This window comes from Podarcis pityusensis, assembly GCF_964106645.2.
Source record: "Podarcis pityusensis genome assembly, chromosome: 1".
Lineage (NCBI taxonomy): Eukaryota > Metazoa > Chordata > Lepidosauria > Squamata > Lacertidae > Podarcis > Podarcis pityusensis.
Window position 1 is genome coordinate 85,459,109 of NC_138028.1, and position 21,182 is coordinate 85,480,290.

Below are 21,182 nucleotides of genomic sequence, written 5' to 3' on the forward strand. Positions count from 1 at the left end.
GTGCCTTGGTATCCTTTGGAGTTTATGGAGACAACATGAGGCCCTGACCACACAGCCTTGTTTCTTTGGGCCCACATAATTGTGTCACCACAGAGTCCCCAGAAGTTGCTTGTGACCCTGGGCATCAGGTTTTGCGGGTTACTAAGGTGTAAGAGTCACACCCTCAGGCTCCCTCATGTTTCTTAATAAATCTGTGGCCCCTTTGAGGAAGGTGTTAGATGGATTTATTTTGAGGGAATGTTGATAAATTACTTTTAATTTCCAGGCTGTCTGAGGAGTAACACTTAAGTAACCAGCGGTCAATTTACAAAGTGGAGGGGGGGGTAAGTCTGGGAGTTCAAATCTGTTTGAAATGCTTGCCCTCTGATCCTAGATGCATGGATCTGAGCAGCTGCAGGTATGCAGTGCCGGTAGGATGCACTCTGTACGTGGCCAGAGAGAGGCATTTTTATTGTTATACAGTACATTTCAGAACCAAACTTTGCATTTGGAATAGGGTGGGGACTGAACCCCGCCTCAAATTAACCCTTGCAAGTAACCCAGACCGCGGTTTGGGTGCTCTCATTTTCCCTTCCCGCTGCGCCAGGGAAGCAGGCAGGCGAAGAGGTTCAAGGCCCGACCACATCTCTAAATTTCAAGCAATAGCTTGGCGCACGTTCCACCCATTAAGATGCGAGGCGTCTATCGATAGGGCAGCGCGCAATCCAAAAGGGATCGCCTCTGCCTAAGCAGTAAGGAAATGTAATGGGCGGCAAGCAAACCAATGAATCGGGGAGGGTGGGGAGCAAAAGGCCCCAAGCCGCACTACTTTACTGTGCTTTTTTCTTTTTAAAGTGGAAAGAGATTCCTAAGGCTTTGCGGGAACCCCCGACAGACGCCCAAACCATACAAGCATTTTGACGACGATGATAGACGAATTTCCTCTGATTAATTTCTCGGGAGGACTTTCACTGATTGTTGCAATGACTCCTCGTCTTGTGACGCCCGCCCAAGTTTAATCATTTAGTCCGTACCGGCGAGCGGCTGGTATGATTCACATCCAGGGATATCCCATCTCTGAATGTTTCCGTGCTCCTTGGAACTTAAGTTCCACTGCAAGGATTCACGAATATATGAAGTAAGCGGAGTTTTCTTCCGAGAAAACACGTGCCTGGGATCGGGCCGCGGATCCGTGTCTTTCTCTCTCTCGGCTCGGAAGACCTACTGCTAGCGCTGAAAGTTTGTTTTCCTCCGCGCCACTGGCAGGAGAAAGGCAGGCAGGCGGACCGTGTGCCGCCCCGCCCCCAGCCGGGGAGAATGGGTGTCGACGTGTAATGCACACGTTCGGACACGCGGGCTCTTTGCCCGCCATCCCCAGTCTCTCCTTACAGTAGTCAGCGTTGGGTTTTTCCCCCCGGCAGGGAGGTGGGAGGAGGAGGAGGAGGAGGGAAAAGGGGCGGGGGTCCCTCCCAAGGCGTGGCCGAAGGGGGCGGGGGGCGGCGACGGTCTGGGGCCCCTTTGTTCGGACGGGCGGGAGAAGAGCGAGTGCAGCGGGGCGGGAGTCTTTTGTGAGCTCCGCCGGACGAGAGTACAGTAAGTGAGGAGGGACTGGGGTGGCGGGGAGGCTGCTTGGGGCTGGGGGCTCTTTTGCCTTGTCCCCTTGGGCGCGCGTCTTCCCCGACGAGCTCCGCCAGGTCGTGGGGAGCCTTCGGAAACCCTCTGAAGCTCATGGAGAAATGGCTCGGTGATTGGGTGACTGACTTGGGGTGGGGGGCAGCTGGAATTTGAGGGGGCCACACGAAGGGTTTCGCAGGGCCAGGAGGGCAGGCATCCTCGCTTCATGGCCTTCCCTCCCATTCCTAAGCTTATGGATGTGAGCGTTTTCCAGGCAAGCCCCTGCGAGGGAGGAAGAGCTAAGAGTAGATTCTCACGTTATGCATTTCGAGGAATTTGGTTTCTTTGTGATAGGTAATGCTATCTTTTTTACTCCCGGAGCTGCCCATTGTTCCGGGCTACGATAGCTTATCGCTGCGCTGCCCGCAAGAGCACTCTGTCTTGATTGCGGATTAATTAACCGCGCCGTGATTTATATGGTGTACCCATAATAATGGTTAGAAGCCCACCCCTCCACCCCAACAAGACAAAAAATGGAGAGGGGTCCATTTTCAGGTCGCCCTGGTTGTGTGTATAGCGAGGACCGTGTTGAGTGATTTGGGTCATATGTCCCAGATTAGCGAAGTAGAAGAGTTTTGAGCCAAGGGGGCATCTACATAAGGCCGTGCGGGCTTGTACAGACTCGCATTTTTTGTTCCAGTTGTCCCCTTTGAGGCAAAAGTTGGATTTTGATGCATAATACAGGGACAGAAGTACAGTACTTAACTGAAGGAGGGATAACACACCCCGGGGTCTAGGGCTGGCCATGATATTTTAAAGTGCCCTATGTGCTGAAGCATATGCTCTATTCAGGTGTGCTCGTTTGGCAGCTGATATTTGTCCCATTTACCCAGGAAATGCTCCTTTGCTGGTAAACACACATTTGTGCCAAGTAGTCTTGTGGTCAGTAGTCCTTTGAAAGGAACAGGCTTTGTTTTGGTCGGAGTGTAACATGGAGGGGTGGACATAGACCCAAACAACCAACTCCCAACAAGGGATTTGTCTAGCTTGAGTCTTCTTTGGTAGGGAATTCCTGTGAATTCCTCCATTGTCCATTCTCCTTTGAGTAGCATCAAAGTCAGCTTGGCTCCCTGATTTGTGCTGCATGTGGTCTCCAAGCACATGGTCAGTGTTGAAAATTGTAACTGTAAGCAAAAGGCAATCCTGGTGCTCTGTTTGCCTGGAGTTCTGGTAGCATTAGTCCATCATTATTTATGTATTATATAATAAAGCTTACTTCATCCCAAAAAGGATCCCAGAGTGGGGCACAATACCTGTAAAATATAGTAGTGTGTGTGTAGTATTTTAAATTTCATATGTTTTAAAGTAGAGTTTTATTTTTTCCTTTGTTTTATTGTCTTATCTTTTTGTAAACCTCTTTGAGGGTTTTAAAAAAAGTAGCAGTGTATAAATTTTAGGAGAGAGAGATATACAACTAATAAATATATAGGCATAAAAATTTTAACTTCAGTGTATACAAGCACAATGAACAAGCAGTTCTTAGCTAATCCGCCCTTTCAGTGTTTGTTAGAAGAAAAACTTGTTTATTTGGCAGCAAAATGCAGGTAATGATGGGGGCAGTCTTGTTTCCAATCCAAAGGAGTTCCACAACTTTTGCACTGTTTGTAGAGGTGCCAAAATTGAGCTTATTACACAAATAGTGTGTAATTGAGCTTTGTGGTTATCTCTCTGACAAGTGTTATAGAAAAAATAGGGAGTTTGGCTTTTGCTGCCTAACTCCCCAAGGGACTGAGTCCCCTAAGTCCATGACTGGTCAGAGAGGAATGGATGGAGGCAAGATCCATAGAAAAATGGTGCCTAAGCCCCTATAAAGACTTTTGAAATTGCCCACCCTGTACTGCAAGACCCCCCCCCCAAAAACCCCATCATTCATACATCACAGAAGGAGGCATTCTCCAGCAGAAATTTGAGAGTGTTGCTTCTCTCCTGTCTGCCAGGATACCTGATAATGCCTTGCTTCATTGCATTTTCTGGGTAGCCTGGCCATTTCTTTGAGATAGTAAATACTTTAGTTCCTAAATATATTGATAGTTTACTCAGTTTAACAGATACTTGCCAGACTGTATCTGCAGGAATGTGTAAGCCCTACAGTCCAAAGTCAATTGGAAAGCTTTCCCCATTTCCTTCCTCCTTGCAGAGAAATATTTGAGGTCAATTTGGGAGAGTCAACATGGCTTCAGGATTGCTCTCCTGTACTATTTCAGACACGTGGTTTGTATACTTATGTATGTGTTTGCCTTATACATTTATGACCATTCTATATTTGAGACCTTAGAATTCTTATAACACAAGTCAAAAATGGCATATTAGAAATAAATAACTTCTATGGTATTAGGTAGCAAAACTTTTTTCCTGGTTGCTCAGTTGCATTGCTACTCACATTGCATTACAGAATAGAATTGAAATGAACCAACCCAGAAGAATGAAGTAAATCCCCCATTCTCCTAGCATGCCTTCTAACTGCTCTTATCACTCCCTTTGAATACAGACTTGTAAATTTCTGTCACCTATGGCATTCTCGAAACCAGATAAGGGAGCCTTTGTAAGTTGGAAGAAAATTGTCCTCCACCCCACCCCCACCCCCATTTCAGTATGTTGTGCCAGAAATATCCTTACATGGGAGGGAAAGGCTAGAAGAGCATATGGATTAGTAATTTTTGTGAATTTATTTCCAAACCTTTGAATGGGTAAGGTGAGGTCTGCTAGCACAACTATTACATCACTCCTCCAAAACACACACACACACACACACACACACACACACACACGAGATTAGGCTGCCTCCATTCAGTTTTAAGATTACTACAGTAAGCCCTCAAGGAGTGGGGATTTTCCTGGGATAGTGCCTACAGCCAAAATTGTGCATAGTCAAAACACATTAGGTGCAGTGATGGGTGGGATTGGCCAAGTTCTTTTTGAGACATCGCCCCCTTTCTACTCCCTTTAAAAAAAAATGGTTTTTTGTTGGTTTTTTGCTTCACGCATAAAACAGAATGTGCACAAGTTAAATGTGTGTAAGTTGTGAGTGTACTGTGCCCTCCCTTGTGGCATTCTGCCGTTAGCTGGGAATGCGAATAAAGAGGTAGTTTTAGAGAAAAGGGTGAAAATCTTTCATAAACTGTCTAGCTGGTTGGGGCTGATGGGATTTGTAGTCTCCAAGATCTGGAGGGCTCCAGGTTGAGAAAGACTGGTCTAGGCTGCTTTCACCTGTGTGATAATTGCATACCACCTTCCCTAGGGTGTGGACCTTCCGATCCTGCAAAGTATTCAGTCCTCTCAGCTGCAAAGAATTGACTTGATGGCAGCGTTCCCTTGAGCACAGGTCTCCTTTAAAGTTTATCAGGCTCTGAAGTGTGTGTGTGTGTCAGGCAGGTTGGAGATTGAGTAAGGTTATTAAACTGAAGTAACTTTGTCCTGACTGGTGCTCTAAAACTGCTTTACAGTGCACACTAGTGGCTGTTTCTCATGTCTTTTTTATGTCAGTTTAGTCAACTGAGTACAAGATGCTTGTGTGCAAATAACCATTTTCTCTTTTATGTGAGTAGAAAACAAACTAATGCTTGTGGTCAGTGAAAATTGTGAGCTGGAAAAGGTTCTGGGAAAACCTATGAAAATTAGGGGAATTTCCATTAGGAAATTTTCAATTTGGCTTGGAAAATTTTCTGATATGCTAGGAAGTGATCTGATGGAGCATGTTTTGTTTCCCTTGTATACACCTGCTAAAAACCTTGAAATTGCCATGGTTTCCTAATATTTATTTCCAGTTCACATTGAGTTATTACTACTAATGAACTTGGGGAATGGGAAATATCCTGCAGAAAAAGAAAACCAATGAAACTTTTCTTCCCCATGTTGCTACTTGTGGCAATCATGGTTTTTGAACTCTTGACTATGTTCAGAGAACACCTTTGGGGCTAACTGAGAAGGATGTCTGCCCCCACAAGGCTGTTCTGCAGGTTGCAGTTCTAACAACTTTTAAAGTACTGGTGGTTTAGTTAAGAAGCGTTACCCTTACAGCTCAAAGTTGGGTATTACAGGCTATTTCCTAGATCACAACAAACGCCTGCCACATATGTTAGAAGAAGGCTATTGGAGTAGCTTCTGCTTTTTTCCTTCCAGTGATACCCACCTCTGAATGGAGATATCAGGTGTAGGAAGCAGAGCAAAGTGGGTGGGTGGGAATCTTCATTCCCTTGTCGGCATCACTGATGCAATCTTCTGCTTGGGAGGGAAAACAGTATTCTATTCCCCTGCTTACAGCATGCGTGTGAATGCTGGAGAAATGAAACACTTTGCTTCTCTTTGCATGACTTTAGCCTCAGCACCTTTGGGTGTGTGGTGCATGTACTGTTCAAACAGCTAAGAGAGGGAGGAGGACCTCGCTAGCTAAGCCCTGGCATGGTGATGGGAACAGGAAGCAGAGGTGATTGAGCACCCTTAAACTTTTGCCCTGGAGAAGCTGAGCATAGCACAAACTTCTACCCCGGGGCTGGCTGGGGTGCCTCCTTTACTCCAGGATGCTTATTGTATGTGAGCATTGGGGCGTCACACCCGCCCCAGGCGCACCAGGACGTGGCATCCATCCAAAGGTTGAGGCAAGCCTCTTGAGTTGACTTCCAGAAGCAGCTGCTCTGCCAAATCTCCTGCACTGATCTCAGAGCTAAGTTGACAGCAGGGAGTGTTCCTAGGAGGCAGGGGAGAATAAACCCTCCCCATGAGTAGTATAGGCAGATACTTGGCTTCGTATCCCATGCCAGCCATCATCTCCATTCAGCTTTGTCACTGTGTGTGCGCGTGCGTCATTGTTATAATATGCGTATGAGATGAGTCAAGCAGAATTGGGTTTCCTCTCAGGAGGAGGGTCAAAGGAAATGTGATGTCAGCAAGCCGTAAAATTCATCACTTTATATGAGGTAGGGCTAAAAGGGGGGGGGGAATTTTGTGAGTACACACCCACGCACCCTGTGGTGGAACATACAGACACTGCATTTTACTTTTTCAGCTAATTGTTCTGGCGGTGAGTGGTTTGGATCAAGACCACAGTGTAGGGAAAGGGTTATTCCCTCCCTCTGCCTATGTTGTATTTCAAATCCAAATGGTCTCCCCTGTGGCTGCTTTTGGCCAAGCACACACACAAAAAGTTTGTTTGGGAGATGCATTCACGCTTCTCGGACATGAGTCTAGTTTGGCCCTGAGTTGACTTTGGACATGGGAGGGGGAGTATCAAGTGTCTTAGAAACTTGTGTTGTGCTTTTTGGGTATGGAAAGATTGGGCTGTGAGTCACTGGTTGGCTTTCTAACAGTAAGCAGAAAGTGTATGTATTTAAACGTGGCAAGAACCCATCACCAAACTTGAGTTCTCTTGCCTGTTTACCTGTATAATCCATGTGTTTACAAGTATGTATTTGTTGCACACATGCTGGGTATGTATATACATAAAATAGTTGGCGTCTACATCTTTAAAAGAACAGTTTATTAAGTGGTCCTCAGTTGTTGCTTTTTGTAGGGGCTATGCGATTATCAGTTGGAGGTCACCATGGGTATGATGGCAAAAGCCAAGTCATTTTGTAGTGAGTGGAAAGTGAGTGGAATTAAGCTATGATTCACTCCTGCTCCAGGGTTTTTGTGGAGCTCATTATTACATAATTACATGGGGAAATGGGAGGGAACCCCCATTTCTCCCCTGCCTGAGGATTTTGTCAATTTCTAAGTGGAAAAATTGACAATAACCCCGCAAAAACCCCTTAATATATTTTTTCTCTTTTAGAATAAAGAGTGGAGTGTTTACAAAGGGCTATGGCTGTTTTCTTTCTTTTTTAAAAAAACTAAAAAAACTTAAGAAACAAGCTAACAAGTAAAACAGTAGAGAGTTTCCCCCCCACCAATCCATGCAAACTTTCTGAAGTCCATGGGGATAAAAATGAAAGTTGAGAATAGGAAGTTTTAGATTTGTCTGAAACTGATCCTTACTAGAAAATCTGTTTTGAGATGGCAATGTTTTCAAGGATGTATTATTTATTGTTTAATTGACATGATGTGGTTTTCATGTGGATACGTTTCACAAATATAACAGGACACTTTAACGCACCAAATTATAATAATGTCTGTTAGTTTCCCCCCAAAAATTCCAATTCTCATCATCACCAGAAATTGTGGTTCCCTCCCATGGCTTCACTTTATAAACAACAACAAACAAACTTAGACATCTTGTGGGATTGGAGACTGTGCGTTCCTCCTTGTGGGGTCTTGGGGAGTTCACTTGGAAGCTTGTGGGGAAATCGGATGAAATTACTTCAGTTTAACCTTCTGCCTACTGTGCTTGTTGACTGCAGGTGTGTGCTGAGCCACGATGAGCTGGAGTTTCCTCACCCGCCTCCTTGAGGAGATCAACCAGCACTCGACCTTTGTGGGGAAGGTGTGGCTGACTGTGCTGATTGTCTTCCGCATTGTCCTGACGGCGGTGGGCGGCGAGTCCATCTATTACGATGAGCAGAGCAAGTTCGTGTGTAACACGCAGCAGCCGGGCTGTGAAAACGTCTGCTACGACGCCTTTGCCCCGCTTTCGCACGTCCGCTTCTGGATCTTCCAGATCATCATGATAGCCACGCCCTCGGTGATGTACCTGGGCTTTGCGTTGCACCGCCTCTCGCGCCAGCCGCCTCGGAAAAGCCGCGCCCCCGTGGTGCACCGAGGCGCAGGCCGTGACTACGAGGAGGCCGAGGACAATGGCGAGGAGGACCCCATGATCTTTGAGGAGGTGGAGCCCGAGAGGGAGGTGAAGGAGCCCGACAGCCAGAAGCATGATGGCCGCCGGCGCATCAAGAAGGACGGGCTGATGACGGCGTACGTGCTACAGCTGCTGTGCCGCTCGGTGTTTGAGGTGGGCTTCCTGCTGGGGCAGTACGTGCTGTACCGCTTCGAGGTGATGCCCTCGTACGTCTGCACCCGCAGCCCCTGCCCTCACACAGTGGATTGCTTTGTCTCCCGCCCTACGGAGAAAACCATCTTCCTCCTCATCATGTACGCCGTGAGCTGCCTTTGTCTCCTGCTCAATGTCTGTGAGCTGTTTCACCTGGGCTTCGGCGGGATTCGGGATGCTCTACGCGGCCTTGATAGTAAGGACGGTGGTGACCCCCCCAGGTCCCAGTATGTCCAGAAGCATCCCAGTGCACCCCCGACCTACCATTCTCTCAAGAAGGAGACCTCCAAGAGACAGGTAGCCAAGGACAAGTTGGGCTACGGTGGAGAGAGCTTGGCTGGGCTGGCTGCTGACCGCTATGCTGTCGCACCGACCGTCCCGAGCCATGAGTTGGAGCGACTGCGTAAACACCTCCGGATGGCACAGGAGCACCTAGAAATGGCCTTCCACCTGCAGCCGGAGGACACTGCCAGCCCCTCTCGTAGCAGCAGCCCCGAGTCCAACGGGCTGGCTGCGGAACAGAACCGCCTCAACTCCGCACACGAGAAGGAAGGCGCAGCCTGTGAGCGACCGACTGGTAAGTGAAGCCTTGGTTAGGCTTTCCTAGGATGGCAGCAAAGGCTGTCTGTTGCAGCCTGGAAGAGCCGGAATCATGATGCCGTCTAGCTGGTGCTGACTGGTTAAGCTTGAAAGAGCTGCTAGTGTAGAATGGAGGGCCGGGGTTTCCCGCTGCCACCTGTAGGTTCTGAGGTGAGCCTTGTGAAGGATTACATCAAGGTGCAGTATGGTTAAGGATTCTGCCCTGTGGCAATGTGTTTGAGAGAGACAACCAGAAAATAGGCTGGATTAAAGTGAAAGTTGATGATTAGCATCCAGATGTAGCAAGCATCAACAGTGAGGAAATTTGACGCTCGGGGAACAATTGGGGAATTCCCTAAAACAGACAAACTGTACCCACACCTTTTTTTTTTTTTGCTAGAACTTCCAAGATCCACTGCCTGGAGGCAGGTACAAAACACATCCACACAGTATTAAAGAATTCTAAGCCTGGGAATTGGTCCTGAGTGCTAGAACTGAACTAAGCTCACTGTCCATTCTCTAGCCCACAGCTTTCTTCACTGATGGACCTCAGCCCACCCTTCTTGGGATACAAACACATTTGTGAAGTGCAGGTTTGGACTGAGAAACTAACATGTTTTTCCTTCCTTTTTCCAGGCCTCTGAAGTACTGGGCCTCACTGGGCAGCTGCACAGATGACAACAGGAAGTGTCTGTGGAGAATTGGCAGTGTGTGAATGTCTGCTCCTAGCCTGAAGTTTGGAAACGCCCGGACAGAGTGGGTGGAGGGACAAGGATGTTCTCTGATTTTTGTTGGGTTGAGGGCAAGGAAGGGAAATGATGGAAGCCTCCTCATCCATGCCTCCTGAGGGGCACGTTTGGAAGTCTAGCTCCGTGTATGTATGTATGTATGTATGTATGTGAGTGTACGAGTGTCTTTTTTTTAAAAGGTTCTAAAAGGGACACTATTTTTTTTACTTTTATACATGTGGTAAAGGTACTATTTTGTTCTCTTCCTCTGCTGATTGTCTCCTCTTAGGAGGGATTTTCATGTTTTCTCTAGTCTAGCCTTCATCACCCTGGAGTCTTCCATGTATTTTGGACTACCTGCTCCCATCAGCCCCCAGCCAGCACAGCCATGGAAGTTGATAGTCCAAAACATCTGGAAGACTCCAGGTGACAAAGGCTGCACTAGTGGGACAGAGATAGGCAGCTATATAGCAGCATTCACTGTTTTTGTTGGGGTTTACTGTATAGGGGGGAGAGCAGAAAGAGGAATGAGATGTCCACAACTTTCTTGTCTTCTCTACACAGCCGCACACAACCTGGTCATCTCTTTCTCTTTCCCTCTCCCCCGACACCAGATTTTGCAAGCAGTTGGTGGTTGGGCCAAAGATAATTGTACTACATTCCAAGATGCCAGTTTCTAAACGGCATCTGCCTTCCTGCCCTCTATGGGGTGCCGTGCTGGGTTCCCCACTGAATTGCATTGGGTCCCCAGTCACGTTTTGATCATCTCAGCGATCAACATGAATTGTGTTTGTATTTTTTGTCTTTTTATAATTTGCGGAAATAGTTAATGAAATTGTGTTTTTTTGCTCTTTTATATGAATATATATATATATTTGGTATAAATCAGGAGATTTGTTTTATAGGAATCCTGAGTTCCTGACTCTTTTTTTGCGTCCATGGAGGGGAGGGAGGTTTGGACAGTGATGTGCCTGTATGAATCCTTCACTGCAGTCTTAAAAACCTCACTGACCACATGAAACCAAGACTGGGCGAGTTGGTTAGGAAGAGATCAATTTAGCACTCTGGGTGTCTCGCTGGATGAATGGCCTTGGAGCCAAGGCAGGGAAAGACCAGGCCATTAAGGAAAGGCAGGAGCCAGTCACCCTGTTGGCATGACAACCATGGGTGTGTTCGCTTGTGTTTCTACCAATCACAGGAGATTTCTCAGAGGGGCATCGGGTCCAGTTGCCAGGCACTGGAGAAGTGTTCCATAGTCCTTCAAGTTAACAGTAGTGAAAACAAGGGAACTGAGAAGGAAGCAGGAAGTGGGTGTTGGTTGAAAGGCAAGCATTAAAGGCTAGAGGTGGCCAGACAGGGAGAATTTCCCTGAAAGATGAGGCTGGGTAGGAGGGGAAGGGAAAAATGATACAGTTTAATCCCTCAAGCTGACCTCTGAGCAGGAAGCCCAGGTTGAAACCTGCAGTCCCTAGGAAGTCCTTTCACCACATCCCCACAGGCAGCAACACCTCCGGTCTATCACATGAGTTTCTTTCCAGCCTTGCCCCCCACTGTGAGGCAGATGGTGTATTTGCTGCTGGTTTGTACCACCTCAGGCTTAAGGTGAAGGGTTCAGATGTTGGATACACATTCAGTACACCAGCTTTCCCCAAGCAGATTCCCTCTAGATGTTTTTGAATGGCATCTCCCATCATTCCTGCCCATTGGCCATGCTGGCTAACTGGGGCTGGTGGGAGCTGTAGTGCAAACATTTGGAGGGCACTTGGTTATGGAAGACTGTCCTACACATTTGTATGTGGGGAAGGGATTATACCAGGGCTGGGGAAGCTGTGACTCTCCAGTCCCAACTCCCATCAGCCCCAGCCAGCATGGCCAATGGGCAGAGATGATGGATGGTTTGGTCCAGCAACATCTGGAAGGCCAAGGGTTCCTCAGCTGAACTGGGGATCTGTATACATGGCAGAGCATATACTCCCATCTTGACTGCTCTGCAACATTACTGTGGCCTCTTGTCTCTCCCCTGCCTCTCCAGTAACACATCCTGTTGTACTTGCGTGGTTTGTAAGCTCAGTCAAGCCCTAAGAGATTAACACTGTTCTGATTCATGCCGTGTTCTATAGCACTGACTTCTCCTGTGAAGGGTTGTTTGAACAGTCTATCCTCACATCCTCAGAAATGGGTTGGGTTGGTGGACTTGGGTTGTGCAGGCAAGGCAAGAATGAGAGGATGTAGGCTTGGTCCTCTCACACTAGGAACAGCATTATAGCTCTATTGCCTACAATGACTGGCTGTGCAATGGACACAAGATAATATCACCAAGGCCACTATCTGTAAACAAACAATAAATGCCCCCCCATGGCAAAAGTAGTTTTCTTCTGAAATAGGTTTTATATTAATTGCAAACGCAGTAAATAAAGAGTGCACTTGTGATATACCAGCGGTTCAGTGCTCAGACATCGTTCCGCTAAAGAGCTTAGTCATCGAGCTGTCAAAATCAATTGTAACAGAATTGCACTGAATTAACAAGTAGAATAAGGAAAATTAAAAATACATTGAGAATGCATAATTAAGATATACCTTTGTAGTAAATAATATACAAGAGAAGACAGCATGTAAATGACTTAAAGCAGGAATACCTCTACAAGAATAAAAGTAGTTTATTCGCACATACATAGTTAATACCCCCAGTCCCACTAATACAAAAACACTCTATAGAAACTCACCTGCATGTTTCCATCAGGAGGATATTATCTTGGGTCGATTGCAGTAGTCATCGTATCACCATTCTGTTCATTGTTTTATTGTTATACACTGACTGGCAGCAGCTCTCCAAGGTTTTCAGAGGGGTCTCCCAGCCCTTCTTGAAGGTGCGCCCAGGATCAAATCCTTATGCAAAGCAGATGCTGAACCCCTGAGCTATCCCCATCTTGTAAAGCATCCCTGAGAAAAGCTTCTATGAAGTGTGGGGTGGACTTCCTGAATTAGTAAAATTTGTGTTGCAATGACCCACATTGGGCATGGATAGAGCTGAACCAGGGTGCTGAAAGGAAATGGCTTCTGGATGCTGCTTAGTGCTCATGGTAAGGGAGCATCTCATTCTGACCATATGCAGCAGAAAGTCTCTGGTGGTTGGAGTGGACAGTGGTGAGGATGGCTAAGGGCTTGGTTGGTTTTGGGGGAGGTGGGATGCCTTTGCCTACTGTGCCACTGGGCTTCTCCGACCAACCCCTTCATACTGACCCCTGCACCTTGATAAATGGAACAGAAACACTCCTTGCCTCCCAGCTACCCTTTTAAGGAATGCACAGAGAGGCCTCTTCAAATCTGTGTAATGACTAGTATGTGGAAACACAAGAGGAAGGGGGAGAGAATTTTCCTTTCTCCTCCCTCAACATTTCTGAACAGTTCAATGCAAGCAGTCAGGTTTGCCTCTCTTCTTGAAGTCCTTCAAGGAGAGGTGAGTTGGTTTAAATGGGAAAGTCAATCTCAGCCTGGAAGTAAGCAAGCCCTGACCCATGTTCTTTGTGCTGCCGGCTGGCTACCTTGAGTGTTTTGCTGCCCTCTGCTGATCAAAACCTTGTGTTGCAGTCAGAAATTACTACAGTACAGTGGTATCTCTGGTTACATACGCTTCAGGTTACATACGCTTCAGGTTACAGACTCCGCTAACCCAGAGATAGTGCTTCAGGTTAAGAACTTTGCTTCAGGATAAGAACAGAAATCTGGCTCCGGCAGCGTGGCAGCAGCAGGATGCCCCATTAGCTAAAGTGGTACTTCAGGTTAAGAACAGTTTCAGGTTAAGTACGGACCTCCGGAACGAATTAAGTACTTAACCTGAGGTACCACTGTATGTGATTTGTGTGGTGTGGAGAGAGATTGTTTTCACACAGCTGCTAGCTCTCACCCTGCCTGTGCTATCTTGGAGACCAACCTGGTCCTCTACCTAGCTGCTGTGTACTTTACATCACGTGCAAAAAGTTATTTACAACCACACGTGAAGCCAAGAGTGAATCATTCTCCTTCCCCACTATACTGTTTATTCAGTCTGCTCAGTAAAGTGGGTGAGTCCAGAATATCCCAAGATAAACATCTCTTAAAGGTGTAAGAAAGCACTGAGGTTTCAGGCAGAATTTTTTTAATAAGTTTATTTATCTCGCACAGTTTCAGAAACACCTACGTAGCCTTTTTTACAGCTCAACTGCTAATGTTAAAATACAAAGTTCAACAAAGCAAGGAGACTCCCACACTTTGGCTGCCACGCAGTGTTCTGATTACAAGCATCCCACAGCTGCAGGCAGCGGGACTTGGAAACTTCTGGGTTGCCTTCTGCTCCCACCCCCAGATGCTCTGGCCAGCAAGAGGAGGAGCCAAGTCGCTTTCCCCTTATTGCAGCAGTTCTAATAGTGGAGCTTAAACACTGGTTGTCGATGTCAGGCCAAGGGGCATCCCCAATCCTGGAGCAGGCAGGGCTATGCTTATTGCTGTTGGGGGCTGTGTTCCAGATAAGTTTTTTTGTTTCCTAGGTCCTACTTTCCTGCTCCCTTGAGCATTCCTCTTGGTAGGAGCTATCAGGAATGTAGAGGCTGGGTAGCAAACCCTGCTGATCCCACAGTGCAGTATACCCCTCTCACTTCTCCTCACCTTCCCCTCCGCCCTGTACATCTCGGCACTTAAAAGGGAAGGCCCTGAACTTGGATTGCTTAGGTTAAGGACTGGGCTGCCCATGCCTCCTGATCCCTGCAGAGAAGGCAACTCGGTTAGAATGTGGTGCTGATAAGGCCAAGGTTGCAGGTTCGATCACCCTGGGCCAGCATTACAGGGGGTTGGACTAGATGATCTTTGGGGGACCCTCCCATCTCTATAATTCTATGTTGCTATGATTCTGCAATGTGGCTAGATTTTGAAGGATACTGGATTAGAAAGAGCTGGGGTAGCAGGAGGGCAACATACAGTTATACCTCGGGTTACATACACTTCAGGTTACATACGCTTCAGGTTACACACTCCACTAAGCCAGAAATAGTGCTTAAGGTTAAGAACTTTGCTTCAGGATAAGAACAGAAATTGGGCTCTGGTGGCGTGGCGGCAGCAGGAGGCCCCATTAGCTAAAGTGGTGCTTCAGGTTAAGAACAGTTTCAGGTTAAGAATGGACCTCCGGAACGAATTAAGTACTTAAAGCCAAGGTACCACTGTATTGGGATTGAGGACTTTTAACAAAAATGGGTAGACTTTGGATCGCTCAGACTGGACTAAAAAGATCTCCTGACATTGTTTTTGTTGAGGCGAGGCCAGAAAACGTGCTGGGCAAGTTGGCTACAAGGGCCAGATTGATCACCTGTGTGAGGGAAGAGCAGGCTTGGCAGGCTAAACAAGCCTCTGCTTATATTTTCAGGTGGGAACGCTATTGCAGATCCAAAGAGCTGTCCCAGCCTGATGCCTCTTGTGACAGAAGTGGTCTGTACTTGCAATGCTAACCCAGCTGGGCCGAATGGTCAGCAGCATCAGGTTCTCCATCCCTGCCCTAAATAGTGCTCTGGCATTGGGAAACAAGGCTCGGTTTCTGGCTCTAGCAAGAGAAATGGATCCAGAACTATCTGTTTCCCCACAGGAATCTAATTTACATGGTTGCTGAAAAGCAGCCTTGGCGGCTACAATCAAAAGAACGCAAGGGGCAGGGCGAGGGTTTGTTTAATCATTTCCCCCTTCTTGTTGCCTATCTGCTCTAAATTCCTCCCTAAAACTTTGCTTTTCCTCCTGCGAGGGAAATTAGATGGGATGCCTTTTTGATAGGAGGGAAGCAGGAAAGGAAACTATTAAGCAGCATCTCTGCCCAACATCTGCTTTTCCCATTCTCGGTTGTAACATCAAAAGATGTTCTTCAGTAAAATAAATTAACATGGGACTAAAACTTTAGCTGTGTGAGATCTGTTGAACCCGCCCCACCCCCTGCAAGTCCAGTGGCTGGCTGGAGAACCTTTACAGTGGGTAGGTAATAATCATCATTACTATTACTATTTTACCCTCCCATCACTCTACAGACCCAGCATTGCAACACATTATAAACAGCATTAAACACAACACATTAAAACAAAACACATCTAAACACGACACTTAAAAGGGAATCAGCTTGGGTTTGGACAGATGGACTCAGTCACAGCTCCAACCAGAAAGGAAACTTGCTCAGCAGCTTAAGGTGCATGGGGAGGGGGTGGAGGAGTTCTTCTGAGAGCCAGTGTGGTGTAGTGGTTAAGAGCGGTAGACTCGTAATCTGGTGAACCGGGTTTGTGTCTCCGCTCCTCCACATGCAGCTGCTGGGTGACCTTGGGCCAGTCACACTTCTTTGAAGTCTCTCAGCCCCACTCACCTCACAGAGTGTTTGTTGTGGGGGAGGAAGGGAAAGGAGAATGTTAGCCGCTTTGAGACTCCTTCGGGTAGTGATAAGGTGGGATATCAAATCCAAACTCTTCTTCTTCTGAAGACAGGTCCTTGCTACAGGCAGGCACAGTCCTGGGTGAGGATGTTGGGTAATGTCTCATACTTGAAAGAGTAGCCACCATCTGAAGTAGTGCGGACCTGCAGGGAGCGCATGGTGCCTGGCAAAGCCGCACAGCACATTTGCAAGTTGGGCTTATGGGTGAACATTTGGGCATCGGAGCAGGTCCCATGGCAGTAGTGGAATACAAAGCTGCTGGGGTGCACGATCCACTTGTCCCAGCCCAGCTCTTCAAAGGAAATGTTGACGGAGGCCCGATGGCAGTTGCCACCTGAAGGTTCGTTAAGTAACTTGAAAGCGGCTGGTGTCCCGGGCACCACGGATGAACGCCTGGCCCGGTCACGTCCTCTGGGCTTGGTTGCTGTGACGAGGAAGGGTATCTTCTCGGCATCCGCCACGCAAGGGCAGCCAGGGCAACGGACAAACAGCACAAATATCTTCTGGGAAATGTAGGGCAGGAAGGAGTCCCCAAAGTGGAAGACGGTCCAGCCCTCGGGGGCTGGCACTGCCATGGTAGCCACAGGGACCCGGCCTTGGTCAGAGAGCTTGAGGATCTCTACCTGTGTCTCAGAGCCGTTCGATGCTGCTGCTGAGAGGTTGCTGCTCTGAACGGTCACGGGGCCTGTGTAGAACCACAGCTGGGCTGAAGTCACCACACGACTCAGGGTGTGGCTGGAGGACTGGAAGATGTAGGTGAAAACTCCCGCTTCCTCCGGAAGCTCATCGGGCTGAGGTGGCCCACATGGCACGTCTGCAAAGGACAAGAGAGGTCAGCAGGGGCTTTGCTTGCTGTGCGGGCCCAAACTTGGAAAGGCAACAGAAAACAGTATAGACCAGCCATGGAGAACTTGTGGCCTCCCCAGTGTTGCTGGGCTACAATGCCCATTGTAACTGATCATTGGCCATGATGGGAGTCGGGAGTCTGATAACATTGGGGGGAGGAGTAGATGTTTCCCACCCCTAATATAGGCAAACCTATAGGCAGAAAAGTTAAATGCTGGTTTCCAGATCTCCCTTCTGGTTGTTATTTTTTGAATCTTCATAATAGCTCCCAGCATCTGGCTTGTTTCACACACACACACACACACACACACACACACACACACACACAATTTCTGCTTGTTTCATGCTCTAAACATGAGCATGAGATCTCATTTTTAAAAGCATGAGATCTTGGTCCCCAGACAATGTTTGCTTTTCCTCCTCCCAGCAACAAAAGTGTGGGGTCCTCATTTTAATCTTTACCCTGCAACCGTGGGCTAGGATTTTAAAATGGAACACTGGCTTTGAAGAGCTTGAAAGAGCTGGAATTAGCATGTTTATGTTGGGCTTGCATTTCCTAGTTCCAGCCTTAATGTTTGTACCTGTTGTACTGAATCTGCCTACAATTTGCCCACTTTCCTGTTCTAAAATAAATGTGCCTGTGATGTAGCTTGGAGATAGATCTCATCGCCGTTATCACATCTGTTGCTAGAGACTTGGAGTATACCTGGGTCAAGATTACACTCACGCGCCATAGCAAAATGTGCTGATATTTGCATATCAAATGTGTGGCTCTTGAGCAGCACCCCCTAGTGGCTGGGTTGGATTTTCCTTTATGGGACACACTGAATGCCACCCCAGTGTGCAACCTCCTGACCCTTCCTTTTGAAATCCAGTTGGCTGCTTCCACCCTGCCCTAGGTATGCATGCAATCCTGTCTCCCGCATGCCTCGCTCCATCCTGGCAAATGTCACTGGTGCATATATTTATACATACTTGGGAAAGTGGTACAAAATTCAGTCAGGTGTTCTCTTTTATTAGACCAATTAACTTTGGTTGGGATAAGGGTAAGCAAACACTCATGGGCAGTGTCACATGAGAGCCTGCATGTCCTTGCGCCAGCGGAAGTTGGGTCCAATAAAAGACTGCAGACTTATTTTTGTTTCTCTTAACATGCCAGCATCTGTATACGAAGACTAGGTTGCTGCAGAAGAGCTAGTCAAGCCATAAAAAAACAACATAATTTTTAAAGTCCCCTCCCCACCTCCTGTAAATAATTACTATATTTCATAGAATTTAAATTACCAATTTCCCATTTTTCTTATGTACATCCCGTTTCATGCACAACTGGAAACTCCCCAGTCTGCCAATCCTGAATAGGGAAAGTCCGTATCTGTCTCAAAGAATGCTCAATAAGCACTGCAGTCCTATGCACAATGCCAGTGAAACACCCTGAAACAATGGGGCTTGTTTCTAAATTAATATGTGCTAGGTTGGGCTGCAAGGTTGCAGCCTTAGGTGTGTGTGCACAGAAGTATGTCCTGTTGAATTCACTTACTTCCAGGAAATATTGCATACTTTGCACTGCAAAGTCTCTTTAAACTCAGTTGGATATCCAAACTCAGAACTGGGCTGCACAGCTACAAGAGGGAAGGGATGTTCAGATGATACTGAACTTCAGTGGGAGTCCCAGTTTGGACTGGAGGAACAGAGGTAAGCACTTAAGGCTCAGCAGCATTTGCAGATTGTGGATATATATAATTTTTGTGTTAATTTTACAATTTTACAATTTCAAATCAACATTTTACAAACTTTAAAATATCCAGTAACTTCCCTTCTCTTCCCATAGTTCATTTTACATATAATACATCCCAGCATATTTTATTATAACCATTCAAATCAGTTTTCCACTTTTACATCCATTAAAAATTATTTACTCTGTTGAATTTAACTTAATGCTGCCAGCATTTTCCGCCGTATACAGTTATTTTCCATATGCTCAATAAATGTTTTCCAATCTTCTTTAAATGTTTGTTCTTCTTGTTCTCTTATTCTATATGTTAAATCTGCAAGTTGTGCATCTTCTGTCAACCTAAGTTGCCAATCCTCTTAAGTTGGGACCTGGCTTACTTTCCATTTTGGGGCTAACAAAACACAGACCGCAGTTGTTGCATACATAAATAACCTTTTCTGGCACCTGGGAATTTCAGTCTGGGTTATCCCCAACAAAAAGGACTCTGGTTTTTTGGGGGAGGTTTTGGATTTCTAGAGCTGGAGAGGTATGCTTTAGCTGGGGGAAGCAAATATGTCAGGTGTAAAGTCTGCTAACTGGGGCAGATGGAAGTTGGTACTCTGAAGCATCTGGGGGGCATTGGATTGGGGAGGGCTGCATCTGAGGCAGTGGGTGCTAGGTGATTGAAATTCCTTCCATGAGAAATCAGTCAATTTTTAAGACACCACACAATGTGGCTTAACTCCCATAGTAAGCCCTCAAGTAATGGGTTTGCTTACCTCTGGAGGGGAAGGCGATCACCTGGGATGTGTCCTCTTCCTCCCACCTCTGAGCAGCTGGTGTGTCCGAGGCATGGCGCCGGCGGATCCCTCTTCGTCCCACCTGGACCCTTTCCCCTTGAAAAGCAGGACCCAGGGACTCCAGGAAATGTGCCCTGACTTTCTCCAGGATGAGCTGCCTGTCAACCTCCCCGCTGCTGCAGCCAGGAACGGCACCCGGAGCCAGCAGCAGGACCAGCATGGAGCTGATGAGGGTCCGTGTGCGCAGAGAGCTCTGATCCAGCATGTGCAAATAGAAGGATGTGCAGGGTGTGCAAAATTGCTGCTGGATGGATGTAAGGGTGCGAGCTGAGTCTCTGTGGCCAGGAGCTGGTTTGTGGTCCAAGGGATGCGTGTGTGTTTGTGCGTGCACAGAGGTCCTATGGTTTCTCTGATGTGGTCTTGCTCCTCCGTTTCCTCCTGTGCATCTAACTTGCCGGACTCCTTCTGCCTCCTGACTCCTTTGCTAGAGTAGGATGGCATTGAGACTGTATCTGACACTGACGCAAGTGTCTGCCAGCCATGAATATTATCTCCTGGGCAGCAAAACATAGGAGACGTCTGGAATGCAAGGACAGGGCTGCCCCGGGGACAGGGCTTTAGGGTAGGGTACTCTGAGGGAGAGAGGGAGGCAATCGAGGGCTGGGGTGGCAGCAGTGGGACACAGCAGAGACCAAGAGGGCAAATGCTTCCTAGTTTTTCTCCCCCTCCCCTCAATAACGGCCTGGAGATCCGTGTTGGTTCTTGAGTTACTAAAGTCAGAGCTAGTCAATCTGACCAATCCCAGGAATCATTAGGGAGATTCAGGCTACAATCCGATACCCACTAGCCTGGGATTTAGCTCCCTTGAGCTCAGTGGGACTTACTTCTGGGTGGCCAGGTATTGGATTGCCCTGTAATATTGCCGTGCAACCCAGGATCCTGCATTCCTAAAGGCCTCACTAGGCAGCTTGCATGGATATTGCATACAAAAGAACACAACCGCATTTCACCTTGCAACCCATTGGTTCGGTATTCACAGGTGCTGAAGTGGATCGAGGTCTCCAAAAGGATGTGTTAGAATTATTGGAGTGGATTAAAATGACCTTTAAACATGCATTAAAAAGGTTTTTAAAAAGTCGCACCCTTTTACTACAGAGTGTGTGGGTGGTGAGAAGGGGTAACTAATTGCGTTTTGCTTAGCTGTGAGTACTGTGGGATGATTAAACAATGTCCCCACCTGGAAGGATGCTCCATCCACTGCTCCCTGCTCCTTGGTCCTGGATCGCATTTCGGAGATGGGCTTGCCAGAGCCCAGCCTGCCTGGTTACAAGGCTTTTAATCCTAAAGAAACTAAATCCATGGCTGCCCCTGCCCCTTCTGACCGGGAAAAAATTCTTAGCCCAGTGAACCAGGCAAAGCTGCCTTTGAATCGGACTCTTGGTCTATCTCGCTTGGTGCCATCTGCTCTGCCTGGCAGGAGCTCTCAAACCCCTTTTCAGCTTGGTGAAGAGGCATC

General features: G+C 47.3%; 2 protein-coding genes across 3 annotated transcripts; one reads left to right on the forward strand and one right to left on the reverse strand.

Annotated features, from left to right (window-relative positions):
• Positions 1–599: 599 nt before the first annotated feature.
• LOC308476126 (gap junction gamma-1 protein-like) lies at positions 600–10,787 on the forward strand. Of its 2 annotated transcripts, none has more exons than XM_081003549.1 (3): positions 600–731; positions 7,986–9,149; positions 9,788–10,787. In XM_081003549.1, exons 2-3 carry the CDS (start codon positions 8,003–8,005, stop codon positions 9,793–9,795), a joined length of 1,155 nt encoding a protein of 384 aa, XP_080859675.1. In that variant the 5' UTR covers positions 600–731; positions 7,986–8,002; the 3' UTR covers positions 9,796–10,787. The 2 variants fall into 2 exon arrangements, with proteins under 2 accessions (XP_080859675.1, XP_080859674.1); XM_081003548.1 differs by lacking the exon at positions 600–731 and adding an exon at positions 1,490–1,572.
• A 2,716-nt stretch (positions 10,788–13,503) lies between these two features.
• On the reverse strand, positions 13,504–20,648 carry INHA (inhibin subunit alpha). The gene is made up of 2 exons (XM_081000722.1): positions 19,646–20,648; positions 13,504–17,123 (listed from the first exon to the last, which is right to left on the reverse strand). The coding sequence occupies exons 1-2, from the start codon at positions 19,929–19,931 to the stop codon at positions 16,369–16,371; spliced, it is 1,041 nt and encodes a 346-aa protein (XP_080856848.1). The 5' UTR covers positions 19,932–20,648; the 3' UTR covers positions 13,504–16,368.
• Between the last annotated feature and the right edge of the window lie 534 nt (positions 20,649–21,182).

Coding starts and splice junctions, on each gene's coding strand:
- LOC308476126 (XM_081003549.1), top strand. CDS start 8,003: ATGAGCTGGAGTTTCCTCACCCGCCTCCTTGAGGAGATCAACCAGCAC.
- INHA (XM_081000722.1), bottom strand. CDS start 19,931: ATGCTGGATCAGAGCTCTCTGCGCACACGGACCCTCATCAGCTCCATG. Junction 17,124..19,645: donor GATCGCCTTCCCCTCCAGAG/GTAAGCAAACCC, acceptor TGTCCTTTGCAG/ACGTGCCATGTGGGCCACCT.